Raw genomic sequence first — 20,856 nt, forward strand, 5'->3', positions numbered from 1 at the left:
CTGGCGCCCAGCACGTCCTGACTCAGACCTAAAATATGAAACAAATGGTTTGAATTCTCCCTTGGAGGGATGCCGTACTACGCAAGTGCCAGCAACAGCATTTCAGCCGTCCTTGGCAGCAGCTCACCGCCAAAACAGGGACACTCCTTTCCCCCCACTGCACGGCAGAGGTGCTCATTTGGGGGAACCCGCTGCATGTGGTTTGGGATACACAGGGAGGTGTGGATGGATTTATGCCAGCAGTGACAGCAACACGTGCTTTGGTTGCCACCAGTAAATCAAGCTGTAAATGATTTCTGCTGTGGGCGGCATTCAAAATTGTGACAGGATGAAAATACAGGGTACGTGTGCACCATATTAGGCTTTGAGCCATGTTATTTTTTTCCCTTCGACTTTTTTCTAAGCTTACAGATTTGGACATGGATACTTCTGGTTTTTACACAGGAAATATCGATTTTTTTTTTTTTAATTGATGAATATGTGTGACAATACAGGAGCCAGGGCGGGCGCAGGTGCAGAGTCAATGAGGTGCCCGGCTGCTTAGGAGATGCACTTCCCTTCGGGTCAACAGGGACCAGCGACGGAGACCGCGGGGGGGTGTCTTCCTCGGTGACTCGGAGGGGGTGCGGGTGACTCCGGGACAAAGGGACCCGAGCAAACCGGGGGATGCTGGGGGCTGCGCACTTACGAAACTCGTGACACGCCCCCCGGGGGGTCAGACCGGGCCGGGCCGGGCGGGGCCGCGGCGGGGCGGGGCGGCAGCAGCAGCGGGGCGATGGCGGGGATGGCGGCGGCGGTGGCGAAGGAGCGGGCGGTGGCGGCGGGCGCGGGGCGGCACGGCCACGCCGTCCCCTACCTGGGCCAGGATTTCGGGGCGCTGCGGCAGGAGTGCCTGCAGGAGGGGCGGCTCTTCCAGGACCCCTCCTTCCCCGCCGGCCCCACCGCCCTCGGCTACCGAGAGCTGGGGCCCAGCTCCTGCAAGACGCAGGGCGTCGTCTGGCGCAGACCCACGGTAGGGCGGTGGCAGCGGTCCGGGTCCCGGTGGCGGTAGCATCTTCCCGCGGCACCACCGCGCCTTTTCACCCGGCTTTTCTCTTCCCCCTCCCCTTAAATTGGATTTGATTTAATTCAGCAGGGGTTGTGCGTCTGCTGTTTGCGCTCTCCCTTCTCTCTCTCGGCCCACCCGGAGGCTCGGTTCTCCCGCCGTTGCCCGGTACCGGCGGCGGGTCGGGGTGCGGCTGCTGCGGGCGGCCCCGGGCAGCACCCAGGCGGCTGCAAAATCCCGGTACCCCCGTTTTGTGAGGCTGCGGCCGCTCAGAGCGCTGGGGATGTCCCTTCGCCCAGGGTCCGGGCTGGCAGGGTGACGTGCTCCATCTGGAAAACAACCAACCAAAAAGCCGTTCCCCTCTCCGGCCTGAACTCTCTGTGCGGATAAACCACTTCCTTTGGGTAGCGCTCGGTGCTGTCGCTTTGGATAATTCTTTCCCTCAGCAGAGAGATGAGCTGACCGTGCGGAGGTTTCCTTTACAAGCCCTTGCTCAGCCTGTGCCTCTGGCTACCGAAGCAGCCCTGTCTGGCCACGGGAGCCATTGGGTCAGATGGACTCTGGGGTGCCCAGGTGTTTCTGAGAGACCCTGACGTAGTCAGTGGTGGGGAGGTAATGCTGGAGTGGTGCATGCACACGCGTAAAAATGTAGTGGACCTCTTGGCACATACTGTGAAGTGAGATGGCTGCCCACAAGCTTTGGTCACCAAATGCCTTTCTTATCGTGCTTAGCGTGTCTGGTGCCCGCACTCAGTCCTGACCTGCTCCATCTCTGTGGCGTTCATCTGCTGTGGACAATCGCTTGTTTAAATTTGCTGTGAGTGGGGCCTTGTTCCCTCCCGTACCTGTGGATGTAAGTAACGCGAGGCTTGTTTCCTTCTCAGGAGCTGTGTTCCAGTCCCCAGTTCATAGCTGGTGGAGCCACTCGCACGGACATCTGCCAAGGGGCCCTAGGTAAGGTGGAGGCAGAAAGCTGAGTTTCTAATGGAGGTGCTGCCCCAGGACACCACAGTTTACCCTAGGCTGTAACTCCCTCTGTAAATACATCTTTTTGCATCCTACTCCCTCTCTTCATAGCAAATCAGACCTTTCTTGCCTTTCCTCTGTGGCTGTAGGCAGGGACCACGTGTGTTTGGCCACCGAGCACAGCCTTGCTGTGTGCACCAAGCAGGGATGACACAGACTGGTTTCCTGATGGCTTTTCTGATCGGTACCGGTTCCTTTCATGTCCGCATCCATGTGCCTGAAAGCAGCCTGACTAATTTCTGCCTTTAACAGCCTGCTTAGGAGAGCAGTTGTGTGCGTAGCGGGGTGTTTCTTTCCCCGGTGGGAGAGTGCCGCCGAGCAGGAGGGACCCCCTGAAACCTGGAAAGATGTGGTATGGAGAAAACAAATTATATGGGGGGGATTCCCTGCTGCTCAACAGCTCTCAAGGAAAACAAAACTGGGATATTTCAGGAGGGATGGGCCAGCCTTTGAGCCCTCTGCTTTTGCAGTCGCTGCCATTTTGAGCAATGGCAATCCCTCAGTCAGCTGCTCCGCTCCGGAGAAGCCCCCAGTGCTGCAGGGAAGCCCCAGGGGACAGTGCGTGGCTTAACCTGGCTGTGTGTGCACGGCTATCCCGGTCTCCAAGGCTCTCTCCTGCCTTGCCTGCCAGAAGGGGTTTTTGGTGGGTGCCGGGTGCCTTGTGCCTCTCCTCCCAGAAGGCAGCATGGAGGCTGGTGAGGAGGACAGCTGTGGGGATGTGAGAGGAAAGAAGCTGAAGTGGAAGCAGTGAGGCTCCTATTTATTCCATAACTGTAGGGAGACAGTTTTAGATTAGACTGGTAGCGTGGTTGAGGGAGAGCCCTCAGTGTAGGGAAGCACAACTGATACGTTTCGCAGCCGGGTTGGCAAAGGAATGAAGTTCTGTTTGTTTGCTTTTCATCAGCATACTGTTAGCCATGTTGCGGCTTCTTAGTTTTTAGTCCGGCTGCTGCTATTTGTGTTTTCACGTCCAGAAATATAACTGATAGGGAAGCTTATTTCACAAATTTTGTGCTTATGTTTTCTTTCAGAAGTTATTTAGGTTAGTGTTTTTTAACTACTAGATACAATTTGTGTAAAAAGCCCTGACATTAAAAAAAATATTTAGATTGCGAATTTCTCCTGATGCCCCAGTATCATCTATGGCAGGGATTAGGCTCCATTGTGTAATTGGCGAAGTCCTTGGCATGTCACCAGTTTCCTTCCCGATATCATGTCTCCCACCATGACTATTTTGGCAAAAAGCATGTCCCAGTGCTTAACGCACATGCCAAACATCTGTCCTCTTTTTTGTTGTGAAACTGTACAGCTAGGGAGTTGTTCAACTTGAAATTAGAGTTTATTGTAATGCCATTTCAGCATTTTGTAGAGATGCTGGTTTCTGAAGGCACTTAGTTGCTTTCTGCCTTCTGCAGGCTTCCAGCTTTTCTATCCTGATGTTGTGGCAGCAAAAACACTGGAATGAAAGATTTTTAACTTCATTTTCAAGTTGTGGAGTTGCTGTTGCTAATGCCAAACCTTGTTTTGAATTGATGAAAACATTTGTTGCCTTAATAGTCTTTGGACCAGTCAGATGTTCTCATGAGGTTGTATGGTATCACCAAAGGATATAAACTGACTCACAGCTGGTATTATTTTACCTCCTGAAACAATGTTTGAATAGGAGGTTGGTTGCGGTTTTGGTTGTATTACTGTTTTCACCATGACTAAGTACTGCCATGACTCGCCACGCTATCTTCTTATGAATCTGGGCAGGATTTTGGTATCATGTGACAGTTTAGTGATTGATTAGAAATTAGATGCTATCGATCTTTTCTTTGTATTGCCATTGAGTTGCTAAGAGCCTGTATTGAATCTCTGCTTTTTCACACAATGAGACTAGCAGATATGCTGTACAAATGTGTGCGGGGGGGTTTGGTTGGTTTTTGCCACAGCTTCATCTGACGCCAGCATTTGCATCGATACATTTGCTTAAGCTTCCATTTACTTGAACTTTGTGTGCTGACACTGATGTCCCATCACATTTTAGGATGTTACAGAGAAGATTGCACTGGAGGATGCTCTTGGAAATCTGTACTTTTTATTATGTTGCTTTTTTCCATGGGAAACTTTTGTAGTCTTATTTATTCTCCAAAAAGCTCGATCACAAAGCAACAGACCTGTAGCCACGTGGAGTTTCACGGCTGTTGCGAAGCCATTCGGAACATCTTAGAGTACTGCAGGGACAGATGGGGCATCCAAAGCACACACACCCATCACTGCTGCAACAGGCTTCTTGGCAGGGGATGTGTAACTGAACAGCTCAGCTAATGAGCAGTGGTACGGATGTTCCTTTTAGCCCAAGAGTTTTTGGTTTGATACAACCTATAAATTTGTTTCATTGTTCTTGACCTGGACTATATGATACTGTGATACACAAAAGGCATAGCTGATCATCAATGCAGAAAAGGCTGTCCCCTCACCCAGGTGGCAGTTCGCTAGGTTCTCCAGACACCAAAATTCGGCCCCTTGGGCTTTGGATTATCCTTTATTCTGGTTTTGTTGCTTTTTAGAAGAAACTTTTAAAAGTGAGTAATTGGGAGTTAGTTTTGCAGTATCAGATCTGAAGTGGATAATGATATTTGGCTCAGAAAGGCAGCACATGGGATGTGGTGACTCATTAGAGCGGAGGGGAGGAACCAAAGTCACCAAGGAGAGGAAGCTTATTCACCCTTAACCGCCTTCTTTGGAGGGGATGTCACCATGGTATCACAACACTGGGGCACACACAGCACAGTATCTCTTGTCTGCTGTTCAGACACAGGTGTCTCCTCCTTAAATAAAAATGTGTGGAAAAATAATGAATTGGTTAGGATGAATTTAGAAAATTAGATGCATGGTTTTCCCACGCTGGCAACCGCTGTACTGTAAGTGGGTGGGCAAAACCTCATGTTTCTAACCAGAAAACTTCCTGGAGTCCCATAGTATTAATATAAATACATTCAGCTGTTGATGTAGTTGCTAATCTATAGCAATGAGTGTTTTAAAGTAAAGACGTGTCCGTGATTGGCTGAATGTACATTTTTTTATTTGACCCCATACTCTTACATGGGCTGTGCAGTGACCTGAGGAGCTGCTTTTCACTTACGCCCCTGCAGGTGCTTCCTGGGGATGCTTTGCTTGTCTCTGCTCTCCAGAATGGCCAATTCTAAGCCCTTATGGCTATTTATGCTTGCCTTGCAATTGCATTTTTTGTAACATTCTTGTTTATAGCTGGAGATTAGGTAGATGCAGAGATGGATGCATAGAAACTAGTAAAACATTGATAGCAACAAAAAGGAAGCATGACAGGGAAAAGTAGTACTTCTTGTTAATATAAATAAACTCACAGCCTGATAATATTCCCTTTTCTGATACCTTTGTTCTGCCTAATGTATTATGCATTTACAAAAATTCTCCATGATTAACCTAGCCTTCCTAACGCTCCTTTCAAATTCTTCATATAAGTAACCTGTGTGTTAGCCTCCTCTTGGACTTTCCTTCTCTATCAAGGGAAAGTCACTGTCAGGAGCTTTACAAAAGTACCAGTTCTTATAGTTAAGACTATTTGGTAAAGACCCTGCTCAGGCTTACATAGTGCAGGCTAAAACTCTAGGTATTATCACAAGATCTGTTCTTGTCCAGGCTTTGAATTAGCAGGTCTACTTTTAGTGATGCCTGCTCAGAAAGGGAAAGGTGATATCCTGGCTGCTGAGCGCTTTAAAATGTGGAAACCAAAGGGTGGTGTGTCTCCCGTATATGCTGCATCTGCCTTTTAACCTCGAGAAGACCTTGCCCAGAGTTAAGATCTATGTTTGTGTGACTCCAAATTCTCCTTAGAAACCAGTATAAAGCTCGACAGAGGTTTTACAACAACGTCTGCTGTTTCTTTCTCTTAATGCGTGCCTTGATGGGACAGCTAGGAAGTAAAGGAAATTCTTTATAAACTCTGCTTATGGGCTTAGAGGTCCTCTGGCGGGGGGGAGTTTCTCCTCCTCGAACTTCAGTGCTTCTAATCTATGGGGGAAACCTGACTCAAAGATATATTACAGCATTCAAGGGTGTATGCTCTTAGTCTAGGTGCCTCACCAGCTTCACGACCAAGGCTTCCTGAGCTACTGTGGTCATGTCAAGTTGTTCACTTGTTCTTTCTGTGCTGCTCTGCCTGCCCAGCCCCTGCCTTGTTTATGGAATAGAAATGCTAATATTTCTTTGGAAGAGTGGTGGGACAGCTGCTCTCTGACCCAGACTTGCTACTGATTTAAATCGGCACAGTTTTTGTGAGGGTTGTAACATCAATGTCAAATGCTCTGGGGGTCTCTTGGAATGGTCGAGTTTGCCTGGTCAAGTAAGGCTGTGCAATGTGAACTCTGGTTTATGCTGCGGGTTGAACAATTGAGAGGGAAAACACCTCCACAGCTGACCGCAAACAAGGGGCATAGGACATTTCTCAAGCTGTTTCCACCCACCTGATAGGGTGTGCACAAGGTGTCTTCAGCTCTGCCTCCAGCTTGGTTGTAGAGGCTGTGAGCTGCATGGTTTTACCCAGCTGTGCCTTAGGACTAGCACAGCTGTGCTGAATGAGTTGAGTTGCTGTCTTCCTGGGTTTATCTAATTTAGTCTGGATCTGCCTAACCACGTGAAGGCATCCTAGAAGTCTAGGTAAGCATACCTGTGCTGGCTTTAGCCTAACTAGTGTAGGTATGAGATGCCAGAGAGTCACTTCGCTTCTGAGTTGTGCATGCCTGTCTGTAAAAGCCTTGCAGAGCCTGGGATGTGTGCCAGGGTTGTTCTGCTGCTCAGACAGGCACCTCTCTGTGGGTTATCAGTTATTTGGCCTCTGTGCTGAGATGAGACCGCTTAACCTGTCGGTTTGTATTTTTGTGACTTGTCTCATGCCTCTTCCCAATGTTCAGGATGCTTGGAGATTGGGGTTAGTTAGAAGTTAAAAGTCTCACTAAGGCTTGCTCACTTTTCCCAGGAATGAATTATTGTTCTGCTGGAGGGACAGTGGCACAGCAGAGAGGATGAAGATCCCCACTCTTTTCCTTCTTCTAGGATTTTGTTGGTCTTAATAACACCAAGGAGCCTGTGGCTCCTGGGTGCTAGAAGAGGAATGTCTCGGGGGGAGGCCAAGGGTTATCCACCTGTGTGCAGTACCGGGGTGTTGATGGAGAGTGCTCAGCTCTTGTGCGATGTGTGCTGGTCCAGTGCACGTGTGTATTTACATATGATGTTTCTACTGCCAAATACAGACCTGCTCTCTTGAACCAGAAGAGCCTGTCACAAGCTGTTACCTCCTTTAACTCAGTAAGGTGACAGAAAGACTTTTTTGTCTGGGTTAATGAATTGACTTGCTGTGTGATGAGTGCCAGTGGGAGAAAAGCAAGTTAAGGAAGGAGTGGAGACAATATGATATTAATTCAGAGGTAGTATGGTATTAATTCAGCCTGACCCCACAAGAACCTCAGTCAAAGTGCCAGGGCTGTTCTCTAGCAGGGAGTTGCCCTTGGACTTGAAGAACCCCAACTCTTGTTCAGAAACTAGCTGTTTTGGACACTTAATAAAAATAGGGATCCTTAGTAGAGAAGGGATCTCTGAGCAGTCTCTCCCAAGCGATTACCATGTTGGGTTTGTTTGAAGACTCCTATGGTTGAAAAAATTACAAAAAACCCCTTTGTGCAGGCAGGCTGTGTATGGGAGATCACAGATCTAAGCCGAACCGAAGTTGAAGTCCTGTTGTTGCCTTTTGACCAAAAGGTTTGTTTGCAGAGCTCTTTAACATCCTCCTCTGTAAGGAGAACTGCTGTGAAGAGTCACTGCTAAAGCCCTTGTGTGGCTGGGGGACAGAGGATCATACTGTTAATTATAGATTAGCCCATCTAAAAATGTCTTTTAGTATCTTCTGACCCCAGTCTCTTTCCCAGCAAGCAGAGTTGCTGTGCTTGGCAGTGCCTCTGGAAGCACCCCCATACCAGAGGGTGCACGGCTCCCAGGGAAGAGTTTTATGTTCAGTTCTTCCCCTCTAGGTTATGAAATAGTAAGAGCATCTTGGGTTTGGGAATTATTCTGAAATTCCACATCTTCCACCTTTCTCGAGGTGTGAAAAGGGCCGTGGGACAACTGTAATTCATAGAAGTACTGCTGGGGATCAGCTGTGAAAAGCGGTGGGCAGCCAGGAGGGAGTTGCAGGTTGCCTGTGTTCCTCCTTGTGCTAGCTGAGTGGTGCTGGGTTTGAGGGTGACCAGGAGTTGCTTCTCCCTGAGACTTTCTCCCAACCACCCATTTCAACCCCAGCTTCTCACCTGCGAGCTTTTGACCCTTTTCCTATAGGAGAGAGCTGGCTGTATAGAAACTGCTGCTTTGCTGCTTCTGACTTGCAGCTGCGACTGGTTCATGCTTCTTGAACCTATAATCCTACACGCACTGCGGGATGACTCTGTAGGGTCTAGTGTGTAATACTGACTTTTCCGTGTTCACAAAGCAAGGCAAGAGCAGATCTGGTAATAGTAACGAGGCCTTTTGTGTTGGGTTGTGGGAGTCAGGGGATCAGCTGGGTCTTTAAATCTCTAACCACCGAGCTAACCAGCTGCAGAAAACCCATGGCTGAGCAGCAAGGTAACCACTCTGTTAAAGTAACACTGGTTTCTGAAAATAATTACAAAAAATAGAGGTAATGTTTATATAGTTGTGGTCTCCCCCTCCCTCTGTTTGGTGTGGAAAAATACTACCCAGACAGCCTGGGCCCTGGGGCTCTGGCGTGCAGGCCCGGTGTATGTTGGCTCCCTCCCAGGAAGGGTGAAGAGGTGTGTGGGCCTGGGGAACAGTGCCTGCCTTCAGACCTTTCCTGACTCCCTGGTGACTAGAGCCAGAGACGGGATGTAGGACTAAACAGAGAGGCCTCTAGCAGGAGCCTCCAGAGATGTGAAAGGAGCTCCTATTTGGTAGGAGTCTGGCAAGAGACCTTAAAGGGAGCTCGTCTGCAGGGTAGGCCTCTGGATGGCAAGTCAACAGGTGTTTATTAAACATGGAGAAGGGAAAGGAAAACAGCCTATGCCTGAGAAAACACTGGCCTTTTGAGAGGAAACTGCACCCCCGAGTACCTGTGTGTGTCTGCAGGCCCTGCTCTTCACCTTTCCCCCATGCTGCTTCCTAACATGTAGACGCTCAATTGAATATTAAGGTTTCTTTCAAATAGTCCCAGCATGGGTGATAACTGTGCTGGTAGATCATAAAAAGCCTGCTTTTACTTTTTTTTTTTTTTTAATTACTCTGGTCTTGAGGAAATGTGACACTTGCTTGGAAACGGCACATATTTGTGTATGTGCATCTGATCTGCCTTAGAGGTAAAGTGATGGGAGGGATCATCTCATTGCAGCTGAGGTGGTTATTAGTTACAATGTACGACCCCTGTGCAGTACAAAACCTAAAGAATAAAGTTTCAATAATGAACTTTTTTATTTTAACAGGAGACTGTTGGCTCTTGGCCGCTATTGCCTCTCTCACTCTGAATGAAGAAATACTGGCCCGTGTTGTTCCCAAAGACCAGAGCTTCCAGGATAACTATGCAGGCATTTTCCATTTCCAGGTAGGTAGAAAACTGTCTCTTGCCATCCCCCCAGTGCTGTTGGCCGGGAACTGCTGTGGCTGGTAATGTCCACGTGTGTGGTGTTTCCTGGAACATTTTGAGGGATGTCAAAGAGCCAGGCAGAGAAACAAAGACATCCAGAAAGGGTGATGGTGGTGGAAGGAAGAAGACTGCTAACCAGAGCTGGGAGCAGGGTCTGTCTTTGTGGTCCTTCCTCCATCAGCAGATCCAGCTGAGGACATGCATCCCTGAACAGGGTGGGTGAAGCTGGCTATGAGGGGGATTGCTTTTCCTCTAGGAAATTGGTGTTAACAGATAAACATCCTGGTGACCTGACTGCACAGTGTGGAGTGGTGACAAGGTGTCTGTGCTCTCTTTCCAGTTCTGGCAGTACGGGGAGTGGGTGGACGTCGTGGTGGACGACAGGCTGCCCACCAAGAACGGGGAGCTGCTCTTCGTGCATTCAGCGGAGGGCAGTGAGTTCTGGAGTGCACTGCTGGAGAAGGCCTACGCCAAGTGAGTCGAGGCCAGGGCAGCCAGTAGCATCCTTGCCTGCACGGATACTATGCATTTAAGATGTCAGCCTAATTGTTACCCTTTAAAACTTCTAGGGTATCCCTCAGTGGCTGCTTTAGTGAAGCTTTGCCGACAGGTGCTTAAGACAAGTAGCCAAAAGTACTGGCTTTGCTGTGAGCCAGAAAAAATAGCTCTTGCATCTCATGGCAAGGCTGTTCCTAGGGTGCTGTCTCCCATCACTGGGGCCTGGGAAGCTCAGTTTCATGTGCTCTATGCACCGGTGAGGGATTGCAGCAGTGGTGCTTCAGCGTGCAAAGCATGCCAGTCCACGTGCCCAGGTCTCTGTTCAAGGTGAAGATGCTCAAATCCGAATTTCATTTGGGGATGGCCAGGGAGAAATTCTGCTTTCTAACATTACTATTTTCAACTGACTTAGGAAATTGAGCTAATTTAGATCAGCTGAAAATCAGACCCATAATTGTTAAAGGGATTAAAAGACTGTGTGGAACTAGAGGGGCAAAGTTTGGTCTTGATTTCTTTTTTTCTTTTTTAATTTTTTTTCCCTTCAAATAGTGTTCATGATTTTGTCATTGATATGACTGAACCTGCAACCCGTATACATGATCGTATAAGATTTTATGCTGGGCTTTACAAGTACAGAGGTGTAAGAAGCAAAGCTACATGGGGGGGTGTGCGTTAACAGCTGCTGTGGTGCTGTTGAAAGCATAAATGGTGTGACAGTTGGCACAACTGCGTGCCTCTCTCCGAGAGGGGAGAATAGGGAACCTGATGGTTGTGTGTGTGAGAAGAGGAAAATAGGGAGTCTGATGGTTGCATGTGTGCGTCCCCTTTCGTGCAGGCTGAACGGATCGTACGAGTCTCTCTCTGGTGGCACCACCACTGAAGGTTTTGAGGACTTCACCGGTGGAATTGCAGAATGGTATGAGCTGCAGAAGGCACCACCCAACCTCTTCAAAATCATTCAGAAGGCTCTTCAGAAAGGCTCTCTCCTTGGCTGCTCCATTGACGTGAGTTAGCAGGCTCATTGCTGGACGCTCGGCTCTTGTTGTGCGTGCGGGCAGCTGGGGGATGGACCCATGCTCCAACCACAGGAGGTGCACAAAGGATGCTAGTCCCCTCTGCCTGTGGTTCTCTGCTCTGCATTTGACCCAAGAGTGTGACACAGGCACGTGCTTTTCTGGGGGCTTAGGTTGAAACGTAGACTTCGTTAGTTCATATGTAAAAGCTCGTTGCCTCCATTTTTTTTTCTTCCTTAAGCCCTTTGCTGTTTCATAGGTTTGTGGTAGCAAATTGTACAGGGAACTCATTACGGATCCCGACGTACATCTTTGTTCTTAAGAAAGCCTGTAGCTTGGCAGCAGGTTGGTACAGGCTGAGTGGGTTTGGACAGAAAGCTGCTGCTAATGGCTTCTGCAGTCAGATGCTCAGAGGTGGCAACATCCATCCTTGCCGTAGCAAGGATCCTTGTGTTTGTCACACAAATTGTACCAAAATGTTCCCAAAACATGTGGGCTCTGTTCTTGAAGCAGGGACGTTTGGACTGTTGCCAAGCTTTTAAAAAGCTTTATTGAAAAACACATGGCTAAAAACTGCACCTGAAGGAAGAGAGGAGCTTTGGCCCTGCCTGCAAGGATTCAGCATCGCTTTTAGCCTTACTGAAAAGAGTCTGAGTATGGTTATTGTGATAATCACCCTGCTCCCAAAGGAGATCACATCTTAGTTATGTCTAAAGGGGAGGTAAACTGTTTACAAGAATTTTGTTCATAATATAAACTCAAGTGTTTCCTCCCATTTTTTAAAATAAATCAGAGTTACAGGAGAGGGAAGCTTCGCAGCAGGAAAAGTACTTGGTTAATATCGGCATGCGACTTCGCAGCACTTTTGAGGCCCGTTTTACTCGTTTGCATTTAGATAAGAATCCAACATCTAGGTTTTTGCCCCAAAATGGTACAAATCTCTTCAGGGGCGGGGGAAGTAAATATATTCCTTTGTTGGTAAGTACTGACGCTTTCTATATTATAAACTAATTATTAGTGAGTTTAGCCTTTGAAAAATCCTGTAAAATCTTTTCTTCTCTTCTGTCAGAGAAATAGGGACACAAAGGTTAAGCATTACATGGAGAGCGCGCTGCGGGGCAGTAATAGGGCTTGAATTGACAGCAGGAATCCTGCCTGCTTGATTCCACCCTCTTTTTAAGCTTCAGGTATGCTTGTTTAAAGATCACACGCTTTCTAAAATGGTGAGAAGGCAATGGCAAACATGCGTTTCATAGATTTAAGCATCTTTAGAGCAAGATGTCAAGCAGTCATTTTTTAGCAAGAAGGGACTTTTCTCTGCAGTGTTTGTAGGCCAGACTGCCCGAGTATTGTAATGGCCGCAAAAAAGTGAGAGGGTGATATGCCTTCAAATATGAATGGCATCCAAAGTGCAGCCTTTTCCCTTGCTCCCCTGCATGGCAGGTCCTAGGTGGCGGTGCTGGGGAAAGGAGGGGGAACCTCCAACCCCGCTGTGGAGCCGAGGGCAATGTTTTGACCTAGAAGCAAAGCACTGGGGCTTGCTGGAGCTGGATGTGAGCCCCGGCAACGCCCAGGCAGCCTCAGGCTGGTCATTCCCTATGTTCCTCCTAGTCCCTTGAGAACATGGAGTTCATTGTGTGTATTTCCTTTGTACAGTGTTTGGAGATGCATGAGAGGGGATACACCACACCAAGCGTTTCGGAGCCAGGAGGGAGCTTTGCTGTGGTGCAGGGCTTCTGGCACATGCCCCGTGCCACGAACGTGCTCCAGCACAGTCACGTGTGCTGCTGTCCCATCTCCCCACTCTGTCACGTAGATCCCTCTCATTGCCTCCGAACCGCCCCTGCAGCCTCCCAGCAAGATTAAAGCTCTGTTAGAGAGGGAGGTTTTGCTCCGTTCGATCCCGGGCTCACAGGAAGCCACACTCACTGATTTTCTTTGCTCCTCCAGATCACCAGTGCAGCAGAGACGGAGGCAGTCACTTCCCAAAAGCTGGTGAAGGGACACGCGTACTCAGTCACTGGGGCAGAGGAGGTACGTGTGCTTCCCCAAAGGGGTGAAATGCAGCCAGCATTGTGCGTAGCCTTCCCCGGGCCACGGCAGCCACAGATTCACCTTCACCTTGGCAAATTCTTCAGTCTCATCTGTCTGCGAATCAGGTTTTGAGTCCATTCTTTCTGAAGAAATACTGAATTAAGTTGGTGTGTTTTGGATAAATGCAAACTTGACTTCGTGGGGGTTTGACCAAAAGGACCCCTTTTTTTCCATAAGCGCTGCTATTTCCCAGCGAGGGGAGCAGTGGGAAGCCCTGTGCAGAGGGCACACTACCCTCTGCTGGTGACCGTGCCCCTCGACACATTTCTGTATAGCAGGCAACGCTGTACCCTAAACACACAGCAAGATGTGCAAGAGACATTTGCCAAGCAAGGAAAAAAGCAAACAAACAAAAAACAAATAGTATTGTCCCTTAAATGCCTGCTGAACTGCGCCTTTCGGCAGGGCACAGTGTTCGAACTCAAGGTGCCTGTCCAAGAGCAAGTGACTGGCGAAGGCAAGGCAAGTTAAAACAAAAGAAGCAGGTCATGGCGTCCTTCCAGGTGTGTAATGGACTTTCGGTCACTTCGCCAGTAATTGTTTCTGAAATATCTCTGAAACTTCAGTGAGGTGTAGGGAGCCGCTGAGATGCTGCGCTGAGGTGGAGGCTGGTAACAGGCAGGTTTATGCGCGTGCATTTGGTCCTCCTCTCGCAGCAAAAGCAGCAAAGAGGGAGTTTGACCTTAATTCACAAACAGGCATGATTTAGCCAGGCTTTTCCTTTGGAGATAGGTGCAGGCTTTGTAAGGATAGTTTATCTTCAGCGCTGGAGCATCATTTCTGGACTCTGCTGATGTTCTGTGCAGTTTTTTTGGCTTCAGGCTCCAGAGGCGCACCAGCTCCTTCCTTAAATTTGTGCTGTGCGTTTCCCCTTAAAAACTGGGTATTCCCACTGAAACACATACAGCTTTGCTGGGCTGGACTCTGTGCACGCAGAGATCAGCAGATAACAAGCCAGGGCCTCGGCGCAGCATGAGCAGGTGCTGTTGTGGCAGGGCTGACGCTGCTGTGCCGTGGGGCGTTCGTGTTGTCAAAGGAGTTGCAGTCAGACTGAGTATTCCATCTCTTGTAATAGGTGCGGTTCAGAATACATAGAGGGAGGGGAAAAAGGTATTTGAATGTGAAAGGGCAGTTTATACATAGATGATAGCTTTAGAGAAATATCCCCTTGTACCTGCTTTGTGGCAGTCCTGTAGCAGCCTTACGTTTCCTTTGCTTGAAATCCTGTCAGAGGTAACTTTTTTTAGTGGCACAAACCAGAGATTTTGTTTATCATGAGCTTTGTACAAAAACCTTCCCTAGACAAGCTTGGGTACATGGAGCTCATTCAAAATCAGTTTGACTTCATGTATTTTAGACCAGGTGAGTGCGTGTTTTGTATATACACTGTAGTGGTTGTGTAGCACTGGGAGACTTACTCTGTCATGTCCTTTAATTCCCATAGAAAAGGTGGAATGGAGTGTGGTGCTGAGTCCCTGGGTAACTCCCCATACAATTCTGATCCCATCAGGTGAACTTCCGAGGAACGGTGCAGAAGCTGATCAGAATCCGAAATCCCTGGGGGGAAGTGGAGTGGACTGGAAAGTGGAACGACAAGTGAGTCGATGGCTTGTGCTTTGCCCGTAGGCTTTTACTGCAGGGGTATGATCGTGTTTCTGCTGTCGTCTGTCTTTTCCCTACGTCAGATTCCTCTAAGTAATATCTGCATGTGATGTTCTCTCTGAGCTGTTTAAAAGAAGCATCCCACCACTGTCACTGCCTTCTTCATACAAACACCTGCCTTTGTGTAAGGTGCAGTGGTTTGGTTGGTGGTTCCAACAAGCCTCTCTGTAGTTTCTGCTTCTTTAACAGCCAAGGCTCAGTGGTGAGCTTCTGAAAACTTACTTTCTAAAAGAGCTTTAAAAATCCATTTCTGTTGTTAGCAAGGAAAGCTGGAGTTTACTCGCTTCTGTGGCTGGACAGTATTTATTCTGAGTCTTGCTTTTTCTAAAATAAAGCTCTGTTTCAGTCAAGACATTAGCGCTTTCTGAAAATAAAACTCTGCTTCTTACCTTTACCTTGGATATTTAGGAAGTGAGGTATTTAATATCCCAGAGGTATTTAATATCCCAGGTCCCTGTGTTTTAATTCTGCCATGGTTTGAGAGCTCTGAAGCTGCTATCAGCTAGATATTGTGGAGTATTGCAGTCGCGTGGAGCTGTAAGAAAGTGAAATCATTGTGCCAGAACAGCTACCTTAGGGCTTAACCTTTACTGTGTCCTGTAGTTGATGTGGGGTTGCCTTTCAGCTGCCCAAACTGGAATGGTGTTGACCCTGAGGTGCGGGAGCAGCTGACAAGGAGGCATGAAGATGGGGAATTTTGGTAAGTACCACTAGGTTTCCATTCAGGCAGAAGGGAATGTCTTCTCCTCTGCTTTTTTCATACGAAGTAACCTCTCTCAGTAGACTCTCTAAGGTGAGTAAATCCACCCCAAATCCTAGTGCTAAATCACAGCAGGAGAGAGGGAGGATAGACAAAGTGGTTGTGTAGAAAACCTGTCCCTCCTAAGGAGATGTTTCCAGAGGCATTGACTCCCACAGGATGGCGTTCAACGACTTCTTGAGGCATTACTCCCGCCTGGAGATCTGCAACCTGACTCCAGACACTCTGGCAAGCGACAGGTACAAGAAATGGAGCCTGCTGAAGTTGGATGGGAACTGGAGGCGAGGAGCCACTGCAGGGGGCTGCAGGAATTACCCAAGTAAGAGAAACTGGAGAAACCCTTTACTCATCCACTTGTACTTTCTCTGGGAGCTGGTTTGGGGTGGCCTATGGAAGAGGAGGGTTGATGTCCAAAAAGCGCAAGTGTTTGGGAAATGTGGTTCCCTGATGAAGGTCTAGTGGTTGCAAAGGCTGGGGAGAGTATTAGATTTTCCTTCTCACAGCTGATTTTGGAAGTCAGAGCTGCATCTGTTCTAGCTGACATTATATGTGTGTGTATATATATATAGCAGTACAGTTGCTTTTAAAGAAGCCTCTGAGCAGTTTGCATAAATCCACTTCCCAGACACTTTCTGGATGAATCCACAGTATTTAATCAAGCTGGAGGAAGAAGATGAGGATCCTGATGATCCTGAGAGGGGCTGCACTTTCCTCATTGGCCTAATTCAGAAGCACCGGCGGAAGCAGAGGAAGATGGGAGAGGACATGCATACCATCGGCTTTGCAATTTATGAGGCAAGTAAGGCAGTAGAGGTGCAGGGGAGGAAAAGGAAAACTCACTCGCACTATAGATGGGGTAGTGCAGGTCTCAGACTGGGCAAGGAAAATTCCACTTAGATGTTTAGAAAATGATCCTCCACAAAAGCAGCAGTCGAGCACAGGGACAGGTACCCAGAGATATGATGGAATCTGCGTTCCTGGAGATATTCAAACCTAGGCTGGACAAGGTCCTGAGCAACGTTATTAACTTTGATATTGGCCTTGCTTTGAGAAGGTGGTTGGACCAGATGACCTACAGAGGCCCCTTCCCACCTGTAATATTCTGTGCTTCTAAATGGAGGAGCAGAACAAACTATTTAAAAAATGAAAATTAAAAGTGCAGATATGCAGTCTGCCCTTCACTTGTCAGGCTGTGGTGAAAAGCAGCAGAATGAGAGCAGCCGTGGTAGGGATGTGACCCTTGCTGGGACACCTGCGCTAGCTTGGGGAGTGTGAACCCAGCAGCAGAACCAGCCAAAACACCTGTAAAACTTCTTCTGCTGAATGATGGTATGGTAACTCCTGAAGCAGGATGTTTTGTACGGAGCTGTAAAGCAGCCGTGCTTAACTGGCAGTGAAAATAGGAATAATGGTCTGGCCTGCACATTGCTTTGTAACCGTAGGCAATATGTGCAGCTCCTTGCTTTCTCAGTATCCCAGCTTTGGAAAAGCTCGTCAAAGAGTCTGGTCCCTGTAAGCAAGTAAGGTTTAAAGCAAAGCTAGGTCCCCTGAACCCATAAGGAAACAGAAAACTGCGTTATTGTCTTGCTTAGCCCCTGCCTCCTCTCCTGGTGGTGGAGAGGTCAGAGGGGCAAGAGGGTGAAAGAGAAGGTGAGAAGAGATAGTAGAGAAACTGAGTCTACAAAAAAAAAAATCACAATGGGCTGCAGGGTAGAGGGTCAGCAGGAAACCACGACCAGCCTGGCTGCGTCCGTGCCAGGCTGTGCCCACACTGCCCCGGCTGAGCCTCCCCTGCCTCCAGGATGGAGCTGGGAGCTGAGCCAGCAGTCAGCGTTGGGTGATGTGGGCTTGGTGTTCACCTTCCCCCGCCAGCCAAGTCTTTTTTTTTTTTTTTTTTTTTTGAAGTGTGTGGATGTACCAGCTAACCAAGAGTGAAAAGCAGTAGCCCTGGAGCTGCCATTCAACAAGCAAATAACTCTCTCCTTTTCTCCTCGCAGGTGCCCCCCGAGGTACGTAGCATGCATTGGTGGTCAAGGTGCAGAGTCGGGGCTGAGTGGCTTGTGGGAAGAAACAGTTCAGAGGATCCTCCTTCACTGCAGGACAATGTTGACTGTCTAGAGTCTGAAGTTAGAGGCCATTTATTCTGGAAGGGGCCTTGAGCCCGTGTTGCATTTTCAGAGTGTCTTGGGTTGGGATAAGAGCTCCCTGTACTGCAGAAACTCACCAAAGCTGCTCTTCCACGGGTCGTCTCCCAGCCAAGACACACACCTTCTCCCCCAGAGCTCAGCTGCTTTTCTCAGGTTTGCACAGAGTTCATGTTTGACACAGAAGTAGTATTCCAAGGAGATGTTTATTTTCATTTCCCTAAGCATTGTCTTTATTGGTTTCTCTCTGTTTCTACCTGCAGGTAGCTAATAGCGTGCCCCGGGGATCAGAGAGGGGTGGCAACGCAGTGGGATGCCTATGCAATAGGAGGCAGGGCTGCAGGTGCCTGGGAGCTGTTGCTCCTCAGAGGAAGGAGTGAGGTTGAGCAAAACGCCCGTGTAATCTCACTACATGGCCTGCTGTACCTGTGAGGGCGCATGCAAAGCGGTTGGGGCACCTCACGGCTCCCGAGGCTACGCTCAAACCAGCCGCTGCTATGTAAAATGTGGTTTTGTCAGGAAGGAAATAGTGCTGCCAGTTAATTAAACTTCTTACCTACCTGACAGTACTCTGTCAGCCACTCAGCTCTCACCCTAGTGGTCCAGAAACCTGATTTCCATAAAATAGAGGCTCTAGCTACAGTCCCGTGACTTTTCTCCCCCCCCAAAAAGTGGAATTTTATCTCCCACCATGGCAGCAGGTCTGGCAGGTTTTGCATTCTTAAAAATCCAGGAGAACGGGAAGGGGGAGATTTCTGAACCATGCACGTTCCCAATGTTTGCTTCTAGAGCTGAGCTAGCCCACCTGTAAGACCCTGTGCAGAAGAATTTATTCTGGTAGATGTTACGCTCCAAATATACTTTTATGATGTTTAACATTTATTTTATTCTTGGAGCCCTCTGTAAGCAGGCTCTCTGCCTTAAGGCAGCCTGACCTCAGAGGCAGAGCAGAGCTGCAGTCCCTTGGTGGCATTGGCTCTGGGGACCGGAGGGACGTGGGTGATAAGCCATCTCGCTTTAGAGAAAAGTAGTTGGTGGAAGAAATAGCCAGATGTCTTCACACACCCATCATCATCTGCACAGTATAAGCATGACCTGAATGGTTTATTGAGATGATCTGCAAAATATGTTTGCAGCCACAGCTCAGGAGTGCTGTGGTGGGATGCACCCACCCCCTTTCTCTTCTCTCTTTCGGATCTGTTGAACAGACGTCTCTTGGATGGTTGGGTGTTTGTTTTTTTTTTTCATACGTAACTAATTGTCATATCTATTACAATTTTAATTTTTAAATGCAAATACATGCAAACTGTTGGGGTTTTTTTTCTTCCTTCTTTCTTTGCTTGTCATAAGTTTTCTGGCCAGACAAATATTCATCTGAGCAAAAACTTTTTCCTGACCAACAAAGCAAGAGAAAAATCGAACACCTTTATCAACCTCCGAGAAGTGCTGAACCGGTTCAAGCTCCCTGCAGGAGAATATATCATCGTGCCCTCGACCTTCGAACCCAACAAGAATGGGGATTTCTGTCTGCGTGTCTTCTCTGAAAAAAATGCAAACTCCACGTATGTAGCTTTTGTAACCGTGTAAGAGCGGTATGGGCACGCGGGCGATCTCTGGCCCCGCTCGCGGGTGTGGAAGGATGGAGTAGCCCAAGGCTGGGGTACCTCACCTTCCCGCAGGGAGCGGGAAGGGGATGCACCACCACCCTGCAGGGATGGGGTCACGGCAGTTCTTGTTTGTGCCCAGTTTCCCCATGTGTAACTGAGGAAAGTTTGAGTAAACTTAGCAGGAAGGAATGGTGGAATAATAATAGTATAGTATACTATAACAGGTTGTTGTTGTTATTACCAGCCCTACCTGGGCAGACATTTTTAGTTCGTTGGCTGTAGGCAGCTGGGTGCCACAGCACAGGTTGGTTTGTGGAGAAAAGAAAACCCCAGAGCGTGGCAGGCTGGGCTCTCCGCTTGGGAGACAGAAATGCGCGTGCTTTCGGCTGTTTGGGAGCACGCTGGTCGCAGCAATTGATGTCATGCCTTTGAGATCAGGCTGGAAAAAAATTCAAGATGGTTGCTTAACCAAATGACACCTTTGATAAAATTAAAGTGGGTTTTAATGGAACTGGCTCAAACCACACCATTAGCTGTGAAGCTGTGAAAGAAATTTAGACGTGTCACATCTTAAAGAGCAGCTGGGCTGAGGCCTTGGGAAGAAGTGTGGGATCTCTGGTATTGAGTTCCTTCATTCAAAGTATGCAAAAACCTTTCTACTGTTCTGTAATCTCTTGTTGCGTGTTTCTGTAGCAGTGAGAAAACTGTGATGTCAGTTGTGTGAAGGCACATTCAGCTTTGATGGGCCCTTAGCAGTGCTTATGGACCGTTTGTAGGTGTGATGCTCCCACAGCAGCAGGGGACATCGTGAAACACTTCTCCTCCCACTCTGTCACATCAGAATGACTTTGTCTTTCACTTTTGCTGTTTAAGAGGAGAAAAAAAAATTACTAGATAGAAGTTTGATTTGCACCCAAGAGCCTGGTCCTGGGCCGAGGTCTGTAGGCTGCGGCACTAAGCGACCCAAAGGGTTACTTATGTCTGACCCAAAATCCTGTCTGTGACTCTGCAGGATGTTGTGGAGTTTGTAATGTGTTTTGAAAGTCTTGTTGCCATAGTTAGCAAAACACTGCTTTCACTGGTGGCATGCAGTGTCTGTGGCTGATTTAATCCAGTAACCTCGGAGCTTTGAACATTCATTATTCCCATAATTTAAAAAATCCCTCTTTAACTGAAACGTGAAGCAAGGGCATCAGAAAAGTGACTTGATTTGTTTTTAATGTTGATTTCTTTATTTTTCTAGGGTTATAGATGATGAAATTGAGGCCAATTTTGACGAGGTATATCTTAAATGTTTTAAGCTGAGATGATTTTGTTGTAAATAAGTAGGCATGCCTGTTCGGGATGCAGGGCAGCGTT

The 20,856-nt window shown here is 48.1% G+C and overlaps 1 protein-coding gene across 1 annotated transcript in view; it reads left to right on the plus strand.

The window, feature by feature from the left end:
* Positions 1-762: 762 nt before the first annotated feature.
* Positions 763-20,856, plus strand: part of LOC129204225 (calpain-2 catalytic subunit) — a 28,060-nt gene continuing 7,966 nt past the window's right edge. The window contains exons 1-12 of the mRNA XM_054819770.1: positions 763-1,012; positions 1,930-1,999; positions 9,559-9,677; positions 10,060-10,193; positions 11,053-11,221; positions 13,181-13,264; positions 14,835-14,920; positions 15,612-15,686; positions 15,905-16,065; positions 16,372-16,553; positions 19,241-19,452; positions 20,741-20,777. Of these exons, the coding sequence (XP_054675745.1) occupies positions 776-1,012; positions 1,930-1,999; positions 9,559-9,677; positions 10,060-10,193; positions 11,053-11,221; positions 13,181-13,264; positions 14,835-14,920; positions 15,612-15,686; positions 15,905-16,065; positions 16,372-16,553; positions 19,241-19,452; positions 20,741-20,777 (1,566 nt within the window). The 5' untranslated portion in view covers positions 763-775. The remainder of the gene's footprint in view (positions 1,013-1,929; positions 2,000-9,558; positions 9,678-10,059; positions 10,194-11,052; positions 11,222-13,180; positions 13,265-14,834; positions 14,921-15,611; positions 15,687-15,904; positions 16,066-16,371; positions 16,554-19,240; positions 19,453-20,740; positions 20,778-20,856) is intronic.

Source organism: Grus americana, chromosome 3 (assembly GCF_028858705.1).
Source record: "Grus americana isolate bGruAme1 chromosome 3, bGruAme1.mat, whole genome shotgun sequence".
NCBI classification, from domain to species: Eukaryota; Metazoa; Chordata; class Aves; order Gruiformes; family Gruidae; genus Grus; species Grus americana.